Source organism: Dermacentor silvarum, chromosome 3, assembly GCF_013339745.2.
Source record: "Dermacentor silvarum isolate Dsil-2018 chromosome 3, BIME_Dsil_1.4, whole genome shotgun sequence".
In the NCBI taxonomy this organism is placed as follows: Eukaryota; Metazoa; Arthropoda; class Arachnida; order Ixodida; family Ixodidae; genus Dermacentor; species Dermacentor silvarum.
Genome location: NC_051156.1, coordinates 16,225,334 through 16,248,804, shown reverse-complemented (window position 1 = coordinate 16,248,804; position 23,471 = coordinate 16,225,334). Strand labels below are relative to the sequence as shown.

The 23,471-nt window shown below is 46.4% G+C and overlaps 1 protein-coding gene across 2 annotated transcripts in view; it reads left to right on the top strand.

The window, feature by feature from the left end:
* The window catches only part of LOC119445344 (focadhesin), a 377,760-nt gene that overhangs the window by 118,517 nt on the left and 235,772 nt on the right, over positions 1–23,471 (top strand). For both annotated transcript variants that reach the window (XM_037709656.2, XM_037709655.2), the window contains exons 13-16: positions 4,956–5,082; positions 9,310–9,368; positions 14,806–15,022; positions 21,381–21,519. In XM_037709656.2, coding sequence (XP_037565584.1) covers positions 4,956–5,082; positions 9,310–9,368; positions 14,806–15,022; positions 21,381–21,519 — 542 coding nt within the window. The remainder of the gene's footprint in view (positions 1–4,955; positions 5,083–9,309; positions 9,369–14,805; positions 15,023–21,380; positions 21,520–23,471) is intronic.

The following is a 23,471-nucleotide window of genomic DNA, read 5'->3' as shown; positions in this document are numbered from 1 at the left end:
TCAACAGACATTCTATCGACAAAAAAAATTTCTAGACCCTCATATACCGGGTGCGCGAGGTATTTGAGAACACAATGTTGGCTTCAGGCAGAGAAGAATATCTCTAGCAAAAAATAGGCATATATTCACCAAACTTTGGGAAATACTTCTTTTACGGTTTATTTCCACAATTACTTGATGATTCCGCCATCCGTAGCAATAACCGATTCAATTCGGCTTCAGAAACGGCTGCATGAACGGATTAGGTGGTCCTTAGAGATGTTGGCCATTGAGTTAACAATGGCAGCCTTCAGCGAGTCTTTTGTATTATGTGGCTGTTTGTGCGCAGTGTGTCGCCACAGCCTCTCTCTCAATGACGCCCCTGACATAGTAGTCGACAGGGGTGGAAGCGCTGTGCCAATCTGCTTCTCCTGCGCTATCCTGCTCCAAAATGCATTATTGCGCTGAAACTGCTACCAAGTGGTGCCTTCATGTCCGACATGCCTGATAATTCAGACAGCTTTGTGGCACCAATATACCCCATAAGAACGTCTCACATTTCGGATGCAGTAACCCTTTGCCGTCTTATTTTCCGGACTTTATGTCATGACTGCAGGTCCGAAATGGCAATAATCAAAGCCACCGCCGCCGCCATTTGATTATCTCGCCGTCTAGAATCAGTGGTCTCGCACACAGATCCGCTGGCAGCTGTAGCCACCACCGCGGCAACGCTAGGCCTAGCTGCTTCGACGTTTGCTATTAAGAGAGCTTTAGCTCGGGCCCAGCTCCGACGCGGCCTTTTCACACAGTATTAAGATTCGTGTAAAATGCAGAAACGCTTTTCTGAGATAACCCCTGGACCGATTTTAATTAAATTTGTTGCATTTGATAGAGAAAGTTAAATTCTAGTGACTGTTGGAAGCAGAATTTCGGTTTAAGACCAGAATATTGCTAAAGGAACTTACGAAAATTTCGAAGTTTGAAACACGAAGTTCACAAATTAATAACTCTGCATCAAGAACATTTATCGCGGCTCTGTAAAAGGCATCCATTAGGTCATTCAAAGCGGACAAATTTGATATGTCAATTTATATCTTACATGAATTTGTTACGTTGTGCACAAGGGTTCTGCAAAAGCTGTATTTTCATATTACTAAATTTATTTAGATTTGTGGGAAGACGTGATGGCATTTGGTTGCCCACATTTATTTATGCACTATCACAGACGCTGTTGCTCTTGCCGTTGTTCTTGCCGTCTTGTCGCCGTTCTACTCTCGCGCTCAGGTCGAACGTGCAGAGCAGCCGAGGCGCAACATCGTCATCGTCGTCGAGACGCTGACGGCTCGCCATAGATTCATGTGTAACATGTCAATTTTGTCCGCTTTATATGTACTATTAGATCAATTTATTGAATTGCGATATCATTTTTTTATTCCTGAGTTACTTGTAAACTTAATAGTTTCGTTTTCTGAAAATGTGCGATTTTTGCCAATCTTTAATAAAAAAATGACAACATAAATCAAAAATTTGAAACCAACAGTCACTAGATTTTACATTTTTCTTTTAAATGCAACAAACCTTGCCAAATTTGGTGCAGTGGTTGCGCAGAAAAACGAATTCTCCTTTTAGATGTATTTAGATATGAGCACCCGAGCTAAAGCTTCCTCTTAAGGTTCTTGCTGTTCTGTTCCGTGTTTTTCACTGAAATAATTCGCCACTGTCAGCAGTGGCACCGACTCCGCCTTTGTAATCCTCATGATTGGCTTCGAAGCTCGGAAAGCACGGCGTATTCCGTATTGACGGGTCCCGTAAGTGAGCTTCCCCTCAGTACAGCAGTGTTACGCAGTGAAGCTTAGGCGAAGTATTGCGGTCAAGCATAGGAAGAGTGGGAAGGGGCAATTGTCACGGGACACACTATGTATTCCGTAATTACATATGCTCCCACCCGCCGCCTCCTGTCACAGTACGAGCACCGATATGCCTCATAAGTGTACTGGCAGGCCTTCAAAGCTTTTTTGGAAGTGCCTGTAGCGATTTGAGCACTTAGTAAAAGGCATGCATTCATTGTTTCGAACTGCCCAATTTTTTTGATGATTTCGCGGGCTCTAGGGAGCCCAAAAAATTGGACGTTGACTGTATTGCTTTCTGCCTTTTTGTTGTGACATTATGTTGTGAGCTGTGATGTTTTAAATGTGGGTGCAGTTTTGTGCCACAATGATCGTGGCACTTGGTAGCCAGCTGTGCGTGCCCATATCTTATGTTTGCATTTTAATTTGTTGGCTTCTTAAAGTGCATTGTACCTGAAAGGGCAATTTTCAACTTGCAATATTTCTGTAGTTAATCAAATGCGTTATATTTCACTCGGAGAGATATTTGTCTTTAGAGAATACATTTTAAGTAAGACTTGTTCTTTAGACTGACAGATAGTTGACTTATAATGTGTGACAAAGCACTGTGGACACAGGGCTGGTGTTATGTGCCAGTGTTCTTTTGTTTCAAGTTATTTGTTGATAAGTACAAACAAGCTTTACATCCCTTGTGATTTATTTGTGCTACTTGTAGAGCTGCTTTGTACTTGTTTCTTTACGCTCTAGTGCAAGTACTGGGTTTTGCTATGTATTTCATGCCTCGTATGCTCATACAATAGATAGATTTTTATTGCTATTATGTTGTGCTTTCGTCCTGATTGTTACTAGAACTCTTACCACCATTATAGTTCCCTAAAGTTGCATCTAGATCAGATTTCTTTTTTAAGTTGCTTGGCAAGGAGAGCATAGAATGTTCCACAGAAATTTCACCTTGGCACGTAAAGTTTTCTCTCTCAGCACTTGTACTTATTTAAAGCAAAAGTTTGCTCATTTAAATGGTCTAGGATGGCAACCCGCTCCAAAACTGTTTTTCTGCTGCAAGACTACAAATCTGTTGGTCCGATGCTGCTGCAAAATAGTTATTTTCTGCTCCAAAACAGCATATTTGCTGCTCCAAGGCTGCTCGAAAATGGCCAATTTGCAGCTTCCAGTCCTGCTCCAAAACATTGGAGCCTGCTCCCACCCCTGAGTTGAGATTTAAATCTGGGGAACTAGGAGGCCACAAGTTGGGAGTGACGTGGTCGTAGCAGTTGTCAGCCAGCCACTCCTGGGTGACGCAAGTGGTGTGGGCGGGAGCCGAATCTTGCTGAAAGACATAAGGTCTTGAATCTTGCTGAAAGACATAAGGTCTTCCTTTAAAAACAGTCTCTATCCAGGGCTTTACAATGATGGCAAGCACCTCCACGCGCACGGCAGCATTAACGCAGAGTCCTTCTGCAAAAATAAGTGTAGCGGCATGACGTCACCTTCGTTGCCGATGACGGCTAACACCATCACAGACGATGTAAATTTTTGTGTACATCACTGTAGGCACCTCATCAGAGCTTGCGCAAAGGCACCTGTCATTACGGCGGTTAATTTTTTGGTCTTAGTTAATGTTCTTTTCATCTGAAAAAAAAAAAAAAACGGAGCAGTCCAGGCTCCTCGGGTCTCTTCAGCTTGCTTAGCGAACGCTTGGACCGCAGCAGATGATTCTCCCAAGTTTTATCGGACATGAAGTGCCCCCCTTCTCATGACATAGGAATGGTACCTCAAGTCCTCGTGCACAGCGAGCCTGACAGTCGACTCCGTGACTTGGAGCTTCTTTGCAGTGACCCGCAATGGCTTCCCTGGGTCGCCACTCACAATGACTTGCAGCCGCTGGAGAAAATCAGGGGTTCTGACGACGTCTGACTGCTGACTGTGCTTTTTCCTTTTTACCACAGATGCCACGTCACCACCAGAACACATCAGTTCTGTCCGCACCATGTAAAACGCTCAGAAAGGTGGCAATTTCCAAGTCGCTGTGGTGTGCGGCCAGGGCAACGAGGACTGCATGGTGTTTCATTTCTTGGGTCAACCTGAACGCTTCCATCTTTGAACAAACTGCGCAGCATGAATGATAGAGGTCAACCAACAAGAAGCCACACGCCTAGATAGATATAATGAGCCTGCTGGTATCTATGGCGATAAGGAATAGTGTTCTCAAATACCTCGCGCACCCGATACTAGAACTGAGCTGTAATCAATGCTGGCATACTAATTTGGTGTTTCCTTTAATAAGAGTAGACCGCACTGTATGTGTCTTGATTTCTATGTAACCAAGTTACTGATATAGCTTGCTACATTCTTGTTGCGCAATGCTAGGACGCTCCCGAGCATGTGCAGCACCGTATTTCCTTGACAAACGTGTAAGCATTAAAGTTTGCAAAAATATTTCTAATATTCAATATTCAATTTTATATATGGCTTTTCTTTCTTGATTCGCTTCGATATTCGATACAGTGTGAATATCCGTACTATAAGCGGTACCGCACTATAACCAAAACAACGTTGACCTTGAGTTTTGCACCCTTTTAAATTTATGAACGTTGAAAGGTTAATGTCCAAGTACCGCGGTCTTCGCATGAAGCGGGCAAACTAATAATAATTTTTTAAAAATGACACCGATTGAAATTTAGGCGCTGTACAGTGTCTCGTCCGATTTTTCGGTCTGATCGGGTATGCATGGTGTCGAATACATGGCAGTCGCCGACCAAGCTGCTGCCATTCAAGTGTTGTCTGTGCCCTCACTTTTGTTATCAAGGTGGTTTCTCTGCTTTCCATGTGCCGTACATCCATTACAATGCATTTCGTTGACTCTGCACCAAACCACAACTTTGGTCGCCGACGAAGCGCACTGGTTAGGCCTAGCTGGCGGGGGTGTCGGCCGTGGCATGCCATCGCGGAAAGCTCACCTTGATATGTTCGTAATTGTAGACAGTTGTCGGGATGCAGAAAATTTAGAAAATATTTGAGCATCATATTATGTGGCAGCACTGCAGCTCCTCCTGTTCCAGATTAAGTGCCAGTCACTATATATGCTTGGCATTATGTCAGCAAGCCTCAGTGTGCTGTGCAATGATGCAGTGCCTCTCAGCATGGGGCCAACTTGCTGAAGCCCCTGGTGTCCTTGGTGGCCAGTTGCGGTACTGACCGTCAGGGGGCAGCAGTGGTGCTGGCACTGCGTTGCCTCCAGCAGCTCTGCACAACCGAGGTAAGTGTGCAGCTCTTTTTATTTCTTAGGTGCACTTCACATTCTAGACAGTAACACACAGTGAAACAGTGCCAAAATTGGGAGCTTTTAATCTAACAGGTCTAATTCATCCATGATAGTAGTGCATGGCAAAACGAACACACAGAAAGAGAAAAATATGGGCCAAGTGCTGTCTTTCAACTGAAACTTTACTGGAAGCGAAACATGACTTATAGAGAAGGAACAACAACAAAAACTAAACCCAAAAGCAAGTATATACAGGTTGTCTTAACTATCATGCACCAAGATTTAAAAATATGGAGATACCACGTAGCTGGACAGAACCAAGGTAATGTTGTGGGCCGTCGCTTGCAGATACTCAGATTATTTTTTTGTATTGCGCCTGATTATGTAATAAGTCTCAAATAATTAATAAACTCAAATATTATAATTAGATTAAAAGTATCAATGAGAAAATTGCTTCCACGAGTGGGCGGCTGAGCTGAAGAGGCATCATGGCATGGGGCAACGTGCAACATTAAAAAGATTTGCAGAAATCTCTTCCGGCAGAAAATGTGCGGGAACAAAGGCATATTGTTTACAATATTTGGCCAAAATACTCTTTCAGTTCTGGTTTTGGATTCAAGACCATGTTTATAATTACACCAAGAAAAGCTTTGAATTCTATCGAAGTCATGTCTCCCCAGTCCTTCCAAATTGAGTCCTTTGGAAACTCACCGGCACTCGAAATTTTTTCGCGCATAGTGGTTTGTGCATAGCGGTTTGTGCTGGCGCATTATTGTCCATCAGCTTGTCTGTGAAAAACAGCTAAAATAATTCAGCTCACAGTTGAGATTGTAAGCGCTTACTTGGGATCCTGGGTTGATTGATTGATTGCTTCATTTGCTTTGTCACAGTACAGTGTAACAGGAGGCGGAGGGAAAAGCCGTTCAAATGACGGCTTGAGGGATCCTCTGCCTCCTTTGTGAAAGCAGCTGGAGATAGCACATTATCACAGCACTCTTTATATTTAAACGACACATTCTCTTACGGAAAGATCACGCCATAAAAGAAAACTGAAAACCTAGCTTATACAGTCGAATGCCGCTACAACGAAATTTCCACCACAACGAAGATTTTACGATTCCCCGTCAGCTGCCCATAGAAAGTAATACAAAAAAAGTCTCTCCATAACGAAGGCATTTTATTTGGTATTTCCGTTTCAACGAACTTTTTGAGAACGAAACTAGGACTTAATTGAAGTTGGAACTGCCGAGTAGGCAAATTAGAAGGCCCTTCCAAAGCTGTGACGATCGTATGTCCGCTTGAACGAGGTTTTTGCAAACGAAATGAAGTTCAAAGTACCAATTTACGCCACTGCAATTCATAGCCACACGTGGTCATCACAAGCTGGCGCGAGACCGCACGGGATCACCACAATCGCTGCCGTTTTCTGTGGTGTGTGTGTCCGGTTGAAATGGCTATGCCTACGAAGAAGCGTAAATTTCTCTTTCGAGAAGGCACATATGATCGCCGAGGCAGAAAGCGGAAGGAAAAAATTTCGCAGCCGAAGCATCGAAAAATTTCGAAAGGCGAAGCATCAATTGCGATAGCAGATTAGTAGACAGCTATACGAACTAAGGATGATAGTTTTATCAGCCGTATAAACTTGTAAACATTCACTTATGAACTAAATTTCAAGCACGGTGTCACGCGCGCACAGGTAAACATGAAAACATCTCGCTCGATGACCACGGAAACTCGGTGTCAACACGCTGGAATGAGAAGGTGCGGCAATAGCAGCGAGCGAATTGACCTCCGTGCCGTCTCTCACTTCAACGCGAACTAAACAGTCGAAAGCACAGCGCACACGACTCTACCGGCACTAGTTACACTTTGCCCACACTGCAGATCGCTTTGAAGATGAGGCTTGCCCTGGGCGCGCACTTCTTGCACGGCGCAGATTGCTTTCAAGATGCGGCGGTCGTGCCGCAGCCGCTGTTGTCAACATAATATTAACGTCTCGTCGTCTAAAGAAAATGACAACCCACTAGACACACCGACTCCGGCGACTGCTTTGAATGTAATGGATCCTTTTGACCTCGTCTTAAACGTTATCATAGCCCACGAAAATGACATTGTGATGGCTCTTTTAACAGACTGTGACTCGCGTAACGGCTTTGCTTGCCGTGAAGCGTAAGAAATACAGGCTGACCAACTTCTGGAAATAAAACTTGCAGTAAGCGCAAGCTTGCCAAGTTTGCCGACTTTGTCATAAATATGCAATGAAATTGTGATAATTCAAACTGCTTCACTGCGACGGTGCATGTGCCGCAAATGGAGTGTTTCGCGATCGGCCGGGCACGTGTGTTGAGTTAGGCGTCGGCCTGCAATGTACGAAAAATGCTGTAACGGCGGCGTGAAATGCATTCGCTCGTGAAGTTGACACTATTGACCGCCTTCGGTACGTTTCAACCTTTGCCCCCACGCCATCTAGAAGATTTCCCGGACTATGGTTTCGGTTTCGTTCGCAGGCTTTGCCGTTTGGCGTACATATATACATACTAATTTCGCGTCAACGAAGTTCCACCACAACGAAATTTTTCGTGTGTCCCGTAAATAAGAATTAAACAGCTATATGTATATCAATAACCTCACTGAGTTTGGGATACGGTACCAGATACGGCTTAATATTCCAGTTATCGTGCTTAATTTTATTTGAATATTATTGACGTGGTCATTCCATTGCAAAGAACTGGAGAAATGTACCCCAAGTACTTTCACTGACTTCACTATTTCTATATCTGAGCCTCTAAATACAATGTTATTCTGGGAAGTCACTTCTTGACCTTTCGAATGAAAAACTATGGCTTTTGTTTTAGTTAGATTTATTTTTACCTTATTGTTACTTGTCCAGTTGTCAAACTTCTGTAAGACGTCATTAGCTTTACTAGAAAGAATAACATCTGATGCTGAGGTGACATATATACTCGTGTCATTTGCATAGATAATGAACTTGACTTCTGGGGAGATATGCACTATGTCATTAATATGTAAAGTGGTCAATAAAGGGCCAAGGATGCTCCCTTGTGGTAAACCTGAAATTATTTCCTTCTTATCTGATACTAAATCATTTATAGAAACAAATTGACATCTATGCGCCAGATAGCTTTAAGTAACCTGAGTGGGAGCCCGCGAATGCCATATTGGTGTAATTTTTCTAATAAAATGGCATCGTGAATGTAGTCATATGCTTGTGTGAAATCCACAAAAATTCAGACCACTTTATTGTTTTGTTAGAACTATTGTAGGATATATTCTTTTTGATCCAGTAGGGCGAGTTCTGTAGACTTATGTTTTGGAAGCCATATTGCGATTTTGTCAGGACGTATTTGGTGCAAAAACAGGATAAGCGACTAAAAATAATTTTTTTGAAACCATTAGAATATACGGAGAGGATAGATATCAGTCAATAATTTGCAACGTTATGCTTGTTCCCCTTTTCGTAGAGAGCTATTATGCGTGCCGTTTGCATTTTTGAAAAAGTCGAAAGAAGAGCATGGAAGTGTGAGGTTCATGACAGTGAAGGAAAATTAGTGAAATCAGGCACATTATTCGCGTACACCTTCCAGTCCACAGCACGTGGTCACGCACCGTTCCCTTGTGTGTCAACAGAGGTGCTGTCTCCACCGCCGTCGTCATCTTTGACACTCGCTTCTGTCGAATCACTGTCATCACTATCTGATGGAGGCATGTAATTCTCTGCCTTAATAAAGTCATCATCGCTTTCGTTAAATGCAGCACCGTAAAACGCATGCTGTGAAAAAGGGCCATGCTTCTCAGCGAACCGTGTGCAAGTGAGAAGCCGTGCTGAAAATTGTGCTGCACCCTAGTGCAAAAGGAAGTAAACTTCAACAAAGTTCACTAATCCCTCAAGAGATGGCGCATCATGTATACAAAGAATGTATATACAAAGAAGAATGTGGTCCGTTGTGGGGCCCTGCCCGACAACGGACCACAAAGGGTTAAAGTGCTTGAACGAAGATGATTTACAGTCAAAGTAATCTTGCAGAGGGAGAGGCAGAAGTGGCATGCAATTGTGGTTTGGAACTCTAGAAGATGAGGTGAGAGCAGGTGTAATGCAGACTTGCATTTTATTACCAAGCAAATGTTACTGCAGTATCTTGAAAGGGATTGTACCCTTTTCCATGCCACATGTGGCCTTAGCATGTGCTTGTTGCTCTGCAGGTGGTGAATGTGAAGACAACACTCTCTTCGGTTGTGCCCAAACTGTGGAAAGACGACCGGTATGTCCTCCTTTCCCTAACTATAGCATATTGTATGCTCAAGGTAAATACCACCGAACCCGAGTACACTGATTGGGACATGCTTGATTATCTGTACATCTTTGTGGCACCGCCACTTTGCCCCTAAATGTATAAGCATGACTGAAATATTGAACTATATGTTATCAACCGAAATGTTGATAATTTGAATTCTACCTGCACGATTGCACACCAATTCCCAGTTAAGCAGAAAGAGCAGTGTGTCGTTTTGATAAGTCACCAATGCCACCTCAACACAAAACGTAGCAAATCTATAGCCAATCCAGGGACAGGCCTAAAGCTAGAGTGCTTAAGCCTAACCACTGGACAAGCCACACCACTGTTTTGTAAAAGCTACACTGCGCTGCTGTTTGTCGTAAGCATTCCTTGCACTAGTGTTTGTTCTTGAAATAGCTACATGGTCCCGGGCGGTTTCATTGACTGCTGTTACAAATTTTTGTCACTCAGAATCATCAAGTAGCTTTAGCGAGCCTTCTTTCTTCTTTCTTTCTGGGGTTTTACGTCCCAAAACCAGTTCTGATAATGAGGCACGCCATAGTGGAGGGCTCCGGATTAATTTTGACCACCTGGGGTTCTTTAACGTGCACTACAACGCAAGCACACGGGCGTTTTTGCATTTCGTCTCCATCGAAATGCGGCCGCCATGGCCGGGATTCGATCCCGCGATCTTGTGCTCAGCAGTGCAACGCCTTAGCTGACTAAGCCACCGCGGTGGGTGATTTAGTGAGCCTGCACCACCTTTCAGATCTGCGCCAACAAATAATTAACCGGTAATGAACTGGAAGAATAATCGGTAGTGAACAATGCCACACCCTGACTGCTGTGAAGAAACCCATGATCATTCGGCTATTGGAGCTTGGTTAGCCTCTGTTTAAATTTCCAGGGGATGGATATTTAGTGCATGCATTGGCCGTACTTTCGTCTGTATGTAGACTCACCAGGCGGCATACGAGCACATGTGTGCAAAGGAAGGTGTCGACAACGCCGGTGAGGTGGCTTAGCGGTTTAAGGCATTGTGCTGCTAAATACGAGGTCGCGGGTTCGATTCTCGGCCATTGTGGTCCCATTCCGACGGGGGGTGAAATGGAAAAGCACGCACTTAGATTTAGGTGCACCTTAAAAAAAAACCAGGTGGTGAGAATACTACAGCGTGCCTCATAATCATATTGTGATTTTGGCGTGTAAGACCCCCAGAAGTTAATTTTAATTTAATTTGTAATGTGCCGACAACCTTATTTGGCCACTTGTGGGATAAAGTCAGTCAGGCAGGCAAATTTAGTTAGACTTGGTGAGCGTACTGCTAGATAAGAAAGTCAAACTTAAAATTGACAGCAGTGTTGATTGGTAAATCAGTCAGCAAATTATGTACTATTTGTTAATTTATTTCAAATTTGCAAAATAATTTTATCAGTTGTCACGGGCAAAACTAGGACATTACAGCATTCAACACTTGTTAGATGCACTGCACGTTTGGAGGTGCAGAGAAGGGCGAAGAGTTGGCACGTAAAAAAAGAAATGGCTTTCTTGGCAGAGGAAGAATGGCATTATCATAAACAGGGTTGGTTGTAACTAGGGGCGTGCGAGTAGTCGAATATCACCAAATCGAATTGAGTGGCGAACATTGGAATGATTCGATTTGCAGATCGAATATCTACAGTTCGATTTGTTAATATATTATCTACTATTAGATTTTTTGACTATTCGGTATATTCGATGTGGAGACCCGCACAGTGCCACATGTCACGCGTGCCATGGAGTCCCTCGTGCTCAATGCCACGCAAGTGAGCATCTCACTTTGTTTTTCTCTGCGCAAAAGAAGTGCAGAGCGCGGCACGTATGGGCCGAGCTGGCTGACACGGTCGCAAACGTGAAGACTTGACGGGGTTGCAGACTTTGTCTCTGCAAGCCCTGCTTCATGCAACGACGTGGGCCCGACGTGGAGATCGCATGCACAGCACCCAAACACTGCAATTCGCAGGACAGTGCTGCGTCGACCGGGGCCGCCTCTATCATTACAAGGTCCATCAGGTTGACAGACAGATCAATACGATAATGTGACATGCACAGAGGGAATGGCAACAAAAGCAGTGCATGTTTCGGAAAGTGCGGAAGCACGTGCGAAGATTGGGCCGATTAGATGCGCCTGAAGGCTCTCGGAGCATATTGGATACGTGTGCAGCGTTGAACTTATCGGCGCTTCAACAGCCGTCAATTTAACCCGTTTGTGAGATCTTAGCAGCAAGCATTCCACGACTGCTTGCTGCTCGTTTTACCACATCGGCCTACGGTGAATTTTCGGCACGGACACACTGCCTACGCCATTGGGCCTACTCAGCACTGCTTCATCGGGCATCAGCAACTTAAGTTACGGTTTGATGCCAAATCGACGCAGATCTATTTGCAGCAGCTGCGCAATACTTGGAAAGCTGAGAAACTGCCTCGCAATGGAAAGCGAGTGTACAGAATGGCAACAAAGTTGCTCACAGCCGCCATCTTTGCGATGACATGCCCACACTTTACTGCGGCCTCTCGTTCCCGATGCCATTCGTAGACACATGTCGGTCTCTTTTTGTAGCTTCGAGCAACCTGTCATAAGACTAGCTTACTATTTACACCACTGGTGCAAAGTGTCATGTGACCATAGTGCGCTGACCTCTTGGCTGAATACATTTGCGCGGACGGCAAGTTGGAGAGGGGTGAGCCTCCCGATTTCAGAATCTTTGACAGGTGGCAAATGACGCCGAACCTGACAGCAAAACGGCGCCTGCTCGTTGCTGTCGGCGCTGACTGTGGTCGATCCACACAGGGCCAACGATGGCTACTCGCAGACCAGTGATCCAAGTTACGATGCGCAGTCTGCACTTTCATCTGTCGTGCAGATTGGCTTGCAGATTGACCTGCCGTAAAGGGGGAAAAACCTTTCTGTATTCTGGAAAAAAACTGGGTTGCGAAGCTTTCTGTGCAATAAATAAAAGGGTGCTGCGAAGCACGTGTCCACTATTCAATTGAGAACTTCATTCGATTCAGTATAACGTCACAAATTCTTTAGCTATAGAAGGAAAAAAAGCACTTGATTTTATTCAACAGACATTGTATTGGTAAAAAATATTTTCCAGACTTTCATATAAAACAGGGCTCTAATCAGTGCTGGGATACTCATTTGGAGTTCTCTTACGTCCTAGGGAGCCTACATGCACGTGCAAGTGCTTGCATGTAGGCTCCATATAACGTAACAAGAATGGACCAAACTGTATATCTCGATTTCTGTGTACATAATTTAGCTGATAGCTTGCTACATTGTTGTTATGCAGTGCTAGGAGACTCCCAGCATGTGCAACACCATGTTTTCTTGACCAAAATTTGTAAGCGTAAGGAGATAGTAATAATACACCTGTAGTTGTCTCGATGATGTTCAACAGTCTGCATGATTTCGGATTACCTGTGCGGTCGCCGAATGTTCTGTGTCAATGCCGTGTGTACATCAGGTGTCCCCACAGCATTCTGGGTGGGGAGGTGTTAAGTTCGGCGATCATTACTTGGATATTTTATTTGTATGCATGTAAACGGGCATAGGAGGACATTACAGAAATGTTTCCATATGTGCGTAGGCCCGGGGAGTGCCGCGCGCTAGCAAGATAGGCCGTTTAGAGCAGGGTGGCGAGCGTCGCTGAGCCGATGGGCATGGACCACATGTGCAGGATGTTTCAAACCGCCAAATGCGGCAAACGGGTGCCGAACAAACGCTTAACTTGCCGGTCGTCACTTTTGTCGCCCCCCCCCTTTCCCACGGTGTCGGGGGGAGCTGGACAAAGGATAAAAGGGCACGCGTCGGCAGCGCTCCTTGTGAGGCTAATGGGCAGATGGGAGTCGCGTTGCTCAGGCGGTCTTCGTCGCATAGAGCAGGCCGCCGCCTGTGTTCAAGCAATTACACGGCGCATCCTCTAGTTTGCAGCATGCTCGGGTGCATGGGCCGGGTAACAAGCGGATTCAAAATGGAAGGGAAATTCTTTTCCTGGCTTTTGTTGGTGTACTTTGTTGGTTGCTGTTTGTTGTTACTGGTTTGTTTATTTTGGTTTGTTCGTGTTTGCTTTGAAGCGAAGCTACAATGTAAGGATTGGCCAGAGGAAAACGGGAAAGAGCGAAGTGAACGAATAGGGGTGACTGAAAGAAAACTGTTGGGCTGATTTGAGCTAACCACTGGGTCGTGACAGTTGTATGCTTGTAAAAATGTTTGTGATTGTGAGAGTGCTTCGCCCTATGCTGCTGGGGGCGGAGGAGTGAAATTCTTGTGTGAACCGAATTGCTTAAAACGGAAAATCCGGGGCTGTTTTGGGGGAGAGCGATGAGAGAGCTGGAGTCAATGACTCCACAAGTTGTTGGCGAAATTTACATATGTAAATAAACGTGTACATACGGAGGAGCTGTTGCGAGCCTTGTATGCAACGTGTAGCCTGACAACGAATGGAAGATTGAGGGCTAGGAGCCCGGATCAACAAGGGTGCCATCAGGAGCGACAGACCAGCAACGGCCTGAACTCGAACAGCGGTACCCCACACGGAAGAAACATAACTGGCATCCTTCAGCAGGAAACTATATGGGCAGTCTACTTGTTTGTAACTGCAAAACGTGCAGAAAATGTTGGCAGTCTCTCAGCACACGCAAAAATGTTGCCACACCCCTGTCATACTGCACTCACCGACCATCTACTAGGCGCATGCATCGACAGAATATGCTGTAACACTCTCACTTCATGGCACACTGCAGCTGTAGATCAAAATGAATGTCCTCTGTATTGTAGGAGACATTCGTGCAAGGTAGGTGGCATTCGTGTATTGGGCAAGTCACAAAAAGTAGAAAGCTGGCTCAGAATATACTCTTGCCAGTCTAGTTGGTGCATAATTGTCAGAATGATGCACCACTAGTAAAGCTTAATTAAAGGGCTCAATGGCCCAAATTAAGCTATGAGGGATCCTGTACTGAGCGCTGTGGATTGGTCTGGACCATCTGGTGTTCTTAAACATGCACTGTAATCATGGTACACTAGTGCTTTTCCAAAGCACACAGGAATCAATCCCGCAACCACGAGGTTCTGGGTACAGCACAACCATTCTGGAAGGTGAAGTTGTTGCGAATGGGGTTATTTTTCTGTAAGATTTTACATGCGCACACATGATATCTGTATGTACATAACAACATAATGAAATAGTTGTTAGTGCTACTTGTGTTTGTTTTCGGTATTTTGTGTGTCTTTGGCAGTAATAATTCTGACAGCATAGACTGTCTGTTTGGCATTCATTGTAGACTTTCATTGTTGCTGCCAACTGGCACCCTCACCAACCTGGCCAAGTGTCAGCCATCTGCATTGCCATAGAGTGCCCTCGTTTATCCCCCTCTACAGGCCACTGGTGGTGCGAGCTGTGTGTGAATTGATGTCTGTGGTGCCCATGGTGTCGGTGCCTACAGTCGAGTACGAGCGCTACGAACAGGACACTGCAGGTCGCCTCTGGCGACTGGCTGTGTCATCAGAGGCTGCTGCAGTGGTGCGGGGAGGGGCCTTCCGTGCCCTTGCAGCCTTCCCAGCCAGCTGCCACTCACTCAAGCACCTGCCCGCTGAGGTAAGACCAAACAAGTAAGCTAACCGTACCTAACCTAACCAAGGGCCTCTGATCGTGTCTCAGGTGCATGTGTCGTCTCGGGGAGGCGTCAGGGAAAGGTGGGGTGGGGGAGGAGAGGTGGGTTAGCTTTGACCTATCTCGCTGCAGTGTACAGCTGTAAGCATTCTTGCAGTGTTACTGCTGGTCAAGTCAGTTTATTTCCTTAAAGGCCCCTTTTTCAGGGGTGTTACATAAGGCGTGGGGTACAAGTACAATTTCACGTTAGAACTTTGATGTACCAGCAAAAAGGCAGGTGGTGGGGCGAGCAGTATATTATTGTGCCATTCTTGCATTAATTTGCGGTATTAAACTGCACCAAGAATACTCGCGTGGATGAAGACCCATTAAGGCTGGCACTGCGCAGCCACTGCAGGCCACACTAGCTTTTGAAGAAAACAAATTCAACCCACTGACATGTCTGCCAGAGACTTTGAGCCTGCTCTGTGCATGGCGTCATTTTTGTCCACAGCACTGCTGGCCTACTGCCATGCCAATGGCTGCTTGTTTTTGTTACAGTGGTAGGTGACATATTGCACACATGTTGCACAGCAGAGAGAGAGAGAATAAACATCTTTAATATGTAAATGCAGCTTTGGAGAGGCGTCCTCATTCCAGAATGCCTTGAGCTCGGGCCGCGTCCTGGGCCCTCGCAATCAGCCGTTGCTGATCTTCGAGGTCGGAGCTGGCCAAGGCTCTCTCCCAAAGCTCGTTGGTGTGGTAAGGGTTTGGAGGATCGAGTGGTGCCTCTCTGCAGCCCCCTACTATGTGCCTGAGGGACCTGCGCTCTGCACAGAAGCGGCATTGTGGAGAGAATTGTGTAGGGGCTATGAGTAGGTTTCTGGTTGGGTGGGGGAATGTGTTAACCTGTAGAGCTCGGAGGAATCGCTCCTGCTCTCTAGGTAGTGACTTGTGTGGGGGTGCATATGTTCTGCGAGTTAGCTTGTAGTGTTGTGTGATGTCTTGGTACGAGACTAGGGGGTGCATGCGCTCGGGTTCAGATTCCTCGGCGTCGGCTCGGTGGGTCAAATCTCGAGCCACATGGTTGGCGACCTCGTTGCCAGGAATGCCATGATGAGCTGGCACCCAGATGATCATAACTGATCTGGTTGGCGGCTTTTGATTTAACATCTTGAGCATAGTGGCATGAATTCTGCCGCTAGCGAAGTTGCGGCACGCCTGTTGGGAGTCGGTCACTATGACTTCAACCTGTGTTTGGGAGAGCGCGAGGGCTATGGCCGCTTCCTCGGCTTGGAGGGGATTGTATTGGGTGAGCGAAATGCTGCTCCGATGTTCTTTGTTGACGATTACGGTGGCTGTTGTGGCCGTGCATCTGGGGTAAGACCCCGCATCCGTGTAGGCTGTAGAGGGCAAGGTCCCGTATCGCTGGTGTATGGTCTGAGCCCGGGCCTCCCTTCGCTGTGCATGGTGCACTGGCTGCATGTTGCGAGGTAGAGGAGGTACGGTGATGTTGCTCCGGATGGCATGAGGTAAGCTAACAGTCTGAGGCGGCGGATGGCTGAGAGGAGCAGATAGCCCCAGGCGTAAGAGGATGGACCTCCCCGCTTCCGTAACCGCGAAGCTTGTTCGCTGGCTGGAAAAATGTGCCTCTATCAGCTCCTCGGCTGTGTTGTGCACGCCTAGTCGTAGTAGGCGTTCTGTGGACGTACTGATCGGCAGGCCGAATGCCTGCTTATATGCCTTTCTGATCATTGTGTTGATTTTTGTGAATTCCGTCGCGTTCAGTAGTGCGTATGGAATAGCGTAAGTTATTCGAGACACGACGAAGGCTTAGACAAGCCGAAGCGTGTCCGCCTCCCCCATGCCTCTTGTCTTGGTTGTTATTCGCCAGATCATGTGGCTAACTTGGGCTGTTGTATTCTTAAGCTTCTTAATTAATATTGTGTTGGTGCGATCTGACTGGAAAACCATTCCCAATATCTTTACACTCTGAGACGGAACGATGGTGTGTCCCTCCAGTTGTATGTTGATAGTGGGCGAATTGGATGCGTGCTTCTTTCGCGGTGAGACCAGGAGTAGCTCTGACTTTTGGGGGGCGCAGCTGAGGCCGCATGACTTAGCATAGTCGCTCACCACGTCTGCCGCTTCCTGCAAGTGGTTCTCCATTGCCCCAACGGACCCCGTGGATGACCAGATGGTAATGTCGTCGGCACATAGGCCATGCCGGATCCCCGGGATGTTATCGAGGAGCGGCGGGAGGTCTATTAGGGCGATATTGAAAAGGAGAGGGGATAATACTGCACCCTGTGGTGTGCCGCGCCCGCTCAGTAGAAAGGGGTCTGTGGCTTGGTCCATGACCTTTAGGGTGGCTTTTCTATCTGAGAGGAAATCTCTGATATAGGAATACGTCCTGTCCTGACCCCACAGCCCAGCGTGTTTAGCCTCTGTAAGATTGCTGTATGCTTGACATTATTGAACGCCCCTTTAAGATCTAAAGTGAGGATAGCCGTGGGGGAGTTGCATGTCGCTGGTACAATCACCTCCTCGTTTCAGCTGAAGTAGGATGTCTTGAGTTGAGAGGTGCGGACGGAATCCTATCATCGTTGTTGGAAGTTTCCCCGAGTCCTCCAGGAATGGTTGTAGCCGGTTGAGAACGATGTGCTCTAGGAGCTTTCCTACACAAGAAGTGAGGGAGATCGGTTGTAGGTTCTCAATGGCTGGTGGCTTGCCTGGCTTCGGTATCAGACGAACCTCGGCCATTTTCCAGTCCTCGGGAAGGTTTCTTTCCCTCCATACTTCGTTAAGGTGAGCAGTAAGCTCTAGTAGCGAGGGGTTGTCAAGATTGACAAGTGCCTTATTGGTGATTTGGTCCATTCCCAGGGCTGTGTGGCATCTCAAGCCCATTATCGCCGCTGTTACTTCATGTAGATGAATGTCCTCATCTAGGAGCTCATTTGGGGTGCCGGTGTAGGGTGGCAGAGGCTCCGATGGCTGTGTGGGGAAGTACTGGGCTTTGAGAGTCAAAAGGAGGTCCGCCTCGTTTCCTCGTTGCACAGCAGTACAGGATTGATAATGTGGCAAGCCACACAAGTTTCGTTACAAAAAATTAGGAAAGGCTGCAGTTCTGTTGATGCAATCGCACTTGCTATAGCACTGAAACTTTCGTAATTAGGGACATGCTCGTGCTGGCAGGTTGTCTACTATTCATCAATCTGAATTATTCATTATTTAAATGTAATGGCATTACTATCTATTCTGTCGTTGGTGTGAGTGTAGCGGCTGTGGAAACAGTAGAACTGCTTGTGGTGAGTTCCCGTGCATTTTGTACTGGAGGTTGCCTAATTTCGAGTTTCAGAGAGGCGCTGAAGCTAGAGGCAGACGAAGCATTCGCTCCCCACTGCCAGCGCTTTGTACGATCGTATTGCCCACTGCGGGTGACATTATCAGCCGCGGGGGCGAAGTGGCTTCGCTTCGTACTGCCAATGTGAAGATATCATAGACACGACATGAAACCGTATCTTTTTTCTCCAACTCTTAAATTCAACATGGATTTTTTTCTCATTCAAGTTTGCTTTGTACAATTGTCCAGTAATTTGGAAACTTTTGTGGCCCCTTCCGTGTAAAAAAAATTCATCAGTGACTGCACTTATTTGCATAAAAGATCGATTCTGCATGACAACATTTCTGTGTAACAAAGCAAATGGCCGATTTTATCAATTTCATTATATCGAGGTTTACCTGTATAACGAAATTTTGATATAACAAAGTAAAGTGCTGATTTTACCGACTTCGTTATATCGAAGTTTAACTACAATATAATGATGCTTTAATTGCAGCGAAATGCGTAGTGAAATCGCAAATTTCGTTTTTTGGGTGTTTTCAAGGTCCAGCAGTAAAAATAATTTAACAAACTCCCACAACATTCCTGGCGCATAGTATCTTGTCAGTAATCACTTATAAGCAGATTGCAAGAAGGTCAGGCCATAATAGCGTGGTTATGAGCGTTAGCGCATGCAGTGCAGATTATGCTGAGAGCAATGCATTCGTGTGGCTCATGGCACCTGAGTTTAGCATTTTGCGTCACAACGCGCCATAAATCTTGAATGCCATGGCTGACCACACTTAGGGCTCACAGCTGTCATCAGATAGCGCCCTCAAATTAAAAACAATGGTGCAAAAAGATCCGGATATTCTTTCTAAGAAAAAAGAAATATTGCAGTTTCACCAGAAAGGCAGAGCATTGATGGCGATAGTGAAGAGAGAACTGCATGAAGTAAGGTTCGTGGTTTTATAGGTGTCACACGCGCTTAGGTAAAAATTACGGGATAACTGAGAACGCTTGCTGTCGCAATGTGAGTGAACGCTTCGCACTGTGCCTCAGAAAATTATGCGATCACCAACACTAGACATGTTGAAACAAAATGCGCATTCAGTCACCAACCATCTCGGCTCGACCACTTACCAAAGAGTACCTCCAAGATACGGTGCGTGGCCCACATATGGACAGCCATGCACAGCTACAGCAAGGCTAGAGGAGAGGAGATGCGCGTGCTAGGGATAGAGGGTGGATAGGCAAGCACCTTTTCCTCTTCACTCTCTCTCTCTCTTCCCCACTAGTGTGTGTTTGATCAAGTTACTGTGTGCTCGCCTCTTCCCCACCCCCTTGAGCTGAAGGAATCGTCAGCTCTAATGTTTCTGCTTGCGCTCCAAGCAGCTGCACGCCCCGCAGCCTCCGCAAGGTTTGTACACGACAAATGGCGCAGCGCTGTTTCCTGCATACTTGTCCCAGCATGCGCACTCCGACAGTGTTTTTCCCGCTTGAACTTTTCATGCGGAAGCAAGCTTGCAAGTAACTTTTTCCTCGGCCGACATTTTTATAGTTTACTAGATTTACCACCCATACAGGCTCCAAGTGCATGCTTGAAATGGTCGCAAGCTTTGTTAAATGAAAACAGTGGCACGAAATTCTTTGTTATATATCGCGGAAAAAAAAATACATGAATTTCAATGGAACTAAGATCAGGAAAAAGAAATAGTTTGTTACATCATGAACTTCAAAAAATCGAGGCTCGTTATATCAGTGTTTGACTGTATACTCTTCAAATGTGGACACCTCACAACGAATGCTGTCGCGAGCATGTCTAGATGACCCTTCACGCTGCCCTTAAATATGATGATGATGATGATGATTTATTCGCATCCCCTTTGAAACGGGGCGGCGACAAATAGTCACCTAGCCTGCTTGATTTAATCAGGTATACTATACATGTTCTTTATCTAGCATTTTTGTATACCTCTCATTATTATTTTTCTTTTTCAAAAATTGACCTTGTGCCGCTGCCTATGATTTTAAGAGATCAGGTCGTATCCATCTTTTCCCTGCTTTTTTTCCACCAGTACTCCAATCGTCTCTTGCTGATCTCTACGGCTGATCTGTTTGTTTCCTTCCACTTTGAAACCAAGCGCTTCTGGGAGTTGCACGTTACCTACGGTTCTCGCTGGGTGGATCCCGTTGCATTCCATCAGGATGTGCTGAGTGGTTTCTGGATCTTTACTACAGCAAATAGACTGACGATTGCAGCGTCATCTGGTGGTGAAAAATGAGTGCAACATATACCATCAAAAAGTGGAACGAAAGGAAATGGTCTTGTCGCCATAACAACTGGCAGACAGTCCGATCTCTCATCCCGCACAGGACCGGCGTACCAGTGCAAATGCACCAAGGCACCACTGCCTTGTCATTGGCCGTGGTGCGGCTGTCTTCTGCGCATGGCACTGACACAGTGTGACAGCTTTGGGAGAGGCAAAATGGGGCAGTGCTAATGGTTATTTGCGGGGTGCGTTTGAATAGCGCGCCAAAAGTATGGCTCCTAAAATGGACTTCTTTCAGTGACTTCGCACGAAATTGTGCGCTGACGACGAACATTCGACGAAGGAACACACTAATGTCATTTCATTTGTTGCACAAAAAAAAGGGCGTGCAGGAAACAACGCCAAAACAGTGGACATTTCCCACAGAAAGGCATTGCCACCTCTCACGGAATAGAATTATGATCAGCGAGTCATCTTGTGACGCCTTTTCGAAATAAGGGATATTATCAAGCTTTCATGCAAGGTGCACTGTTCACACCCAAGGAGTATATCTTACACCGTGGCTGTGGCTATGTGTTAGGCATGTGGTCTGCTAGACAGGAGTGAATAATGTGTACCTGATTGGCATGTAGTAATTGCAGAAATGTGGAAAGGAAGCTGGACATCATGCCTTGTCTTTGCTGCTTGTACACCTGCCAAGTGTCTTGCCTACTAGCGTTTAGCGCAGCAAAGTGGTTTCTGTAATAGGAATGCATTTTGTGCCCTGCAGGCTAAGGTGAACCTGAAAGTTCCTGCATCCAAGACTCCCATGGATCTGGGTCGCTCGCCTGAGGAACTTTTGACCTACACGCCAGGGCACTGCTTCCTTGACCTGCTGGCAACCATTGAGGATGAGCAAGTTTTGCATGGTGTGCATTAGATAAGATTTTCAACCTTTTCGGCCAATACGTTCGTATCAGATGACGTTTGCTCACTTTCCTGACATCCCTGTGGGGGCGAGACTCTTAGGAGCTATGTTTTGGAGGTGCATAGGGATGGCACAATGTGGTGCCGAGTGTGTTCCCGATTCTTAGCTTGTCACTAAGTACAGTATAGACCACTTATAACGTAACCGCTTATAGTGCAGGACCTAATATAGTGCGGTCTTTTCAGACTCCCGTTAATTTTCCCATAGCACTCCATGTATACACGTATCGCTTATAGTGCAGTTGCGGAAAACGAAATACCGGTTACGGTGCGGCTGCCTGGGAGTACAGAAGTCAGAGGAGATGGCGAACGCTCCCCTCAAACGGGCGCCCCAAGGAGTGCTCGAGGAAGAAAGAGAGACGAAGTGAAGGAGAAGGGCACATGGTGCAAACGAACAGCCAGTGAGGCTGAAACCAAATCATGAGTGCGACTCGTGAAATATCACGGCGCACATAGTGAGCGAGGGCCACGAAACTGCCAATGCCGGCCAACGCTCCCTTCATGATAACGGCAGTAAACGAAACTTCAGGGAGCAGGCGGCGCCGGCACATCACGGCGAAGGGGGCACGCAGGAGACCGTGGAATGTGAGGGAGGAGGGCGACAGGGAAGTGGATTTCGCCTCGGCAACTCCGCCGCTTCGGTGGCTCCCCTCGCCCTTCCTCGTAGCTCCCTCACTTTCGACTGTCACTGTGCGCGCCCGCCGCCGTGCAGGCGCCGCCCAGCCGGCCCGGCGCCAGCTCCCCGAAGTTTCGTTTTCTGCCGTTATTGGGAAGCGGGTGTTTGCCGGCGTGGGCAGTTTCGTTGGCCGGCCTGGGACAGCGCCGCCGCTTTCCTCTGCGCCGTAGCCGCAGAGTGCAAGGTCAACACGTGACTAGAACGTAGAGGAAGCATAAAGGAGAAAGAAGGGTTCACTGCCATTTTCTACACGTGGCTACGGTAACGTGGCTGAGACGTCGGCATCTACACGCATGTTCCGGCGCAACACAGAATCGGCGACCTTGCCATTTGAGAGAGGGTGAAATTTCCGCCGCGTTTTTTTTCTTTCTTTTTGTTTTGTTTTTTGTTTCGTTCGCGCGCGACATTGAGGGGTCTCTCCTAAGCTTTCACTCTATGATGGTGCCGGAGCAATGCCGGTCGGAGGCGCCGCCGCGTGATTTGGTTCGAATTAACGAGATTCGACTGTAAATTGAATGCAAACGTTCTAGCCGCATTCCTCGACTGTCGCATACGCGTGGCGGCTCGGTGCACATGTTTTGCATATGTGCGGGCCTTGAAAATTGTTGCTTTGGTTATAGTGCGGTACCGCTTATAGTGCGGATATTCGCGACTCTGGCGACTTACGTTACAAGCGGTCTACACTGTATAGAGCACACAACAAAGCTGCCATTAGTAAATGCCTTGCTCAATTTAAAACTTACGGCACTCCAATTCCACAGACGCATCTGGTAGAAACCAGATTCACACTAAACATCAAAGACAAATCATCTTGCATGAAGTGTTTCTCAATGTACAGTGGAATCTCATTGACACGATCAAACTATTTTGGGTCGAACGTTTCCATTGCCAAATTGCAGTCGTATGATATGTTTTCTGGCCGCCAGATCCCATGTGAACAAGAAAATATTTGAGGTACACATGATCGAGAGCAGTAGCTGCCCGCCACGACAGTACGACAGTTCCCCGTAGCACTCGCCCACCTGTGTCATGTAACAACGCTGGCACGCAATCAGTTTCTTCTTTCAGTAAGGTATGCGACCGGGCTAGTTGATGTTGATCCATGACGTATAACAGCACGACAATGGACGGCGAAAGAGACAAATGTAAGCAAGCTCTGACTTCCAACTGAATTTTTCATTCAGAAAAAACAAACATATATATTATTAAAAAAATTTG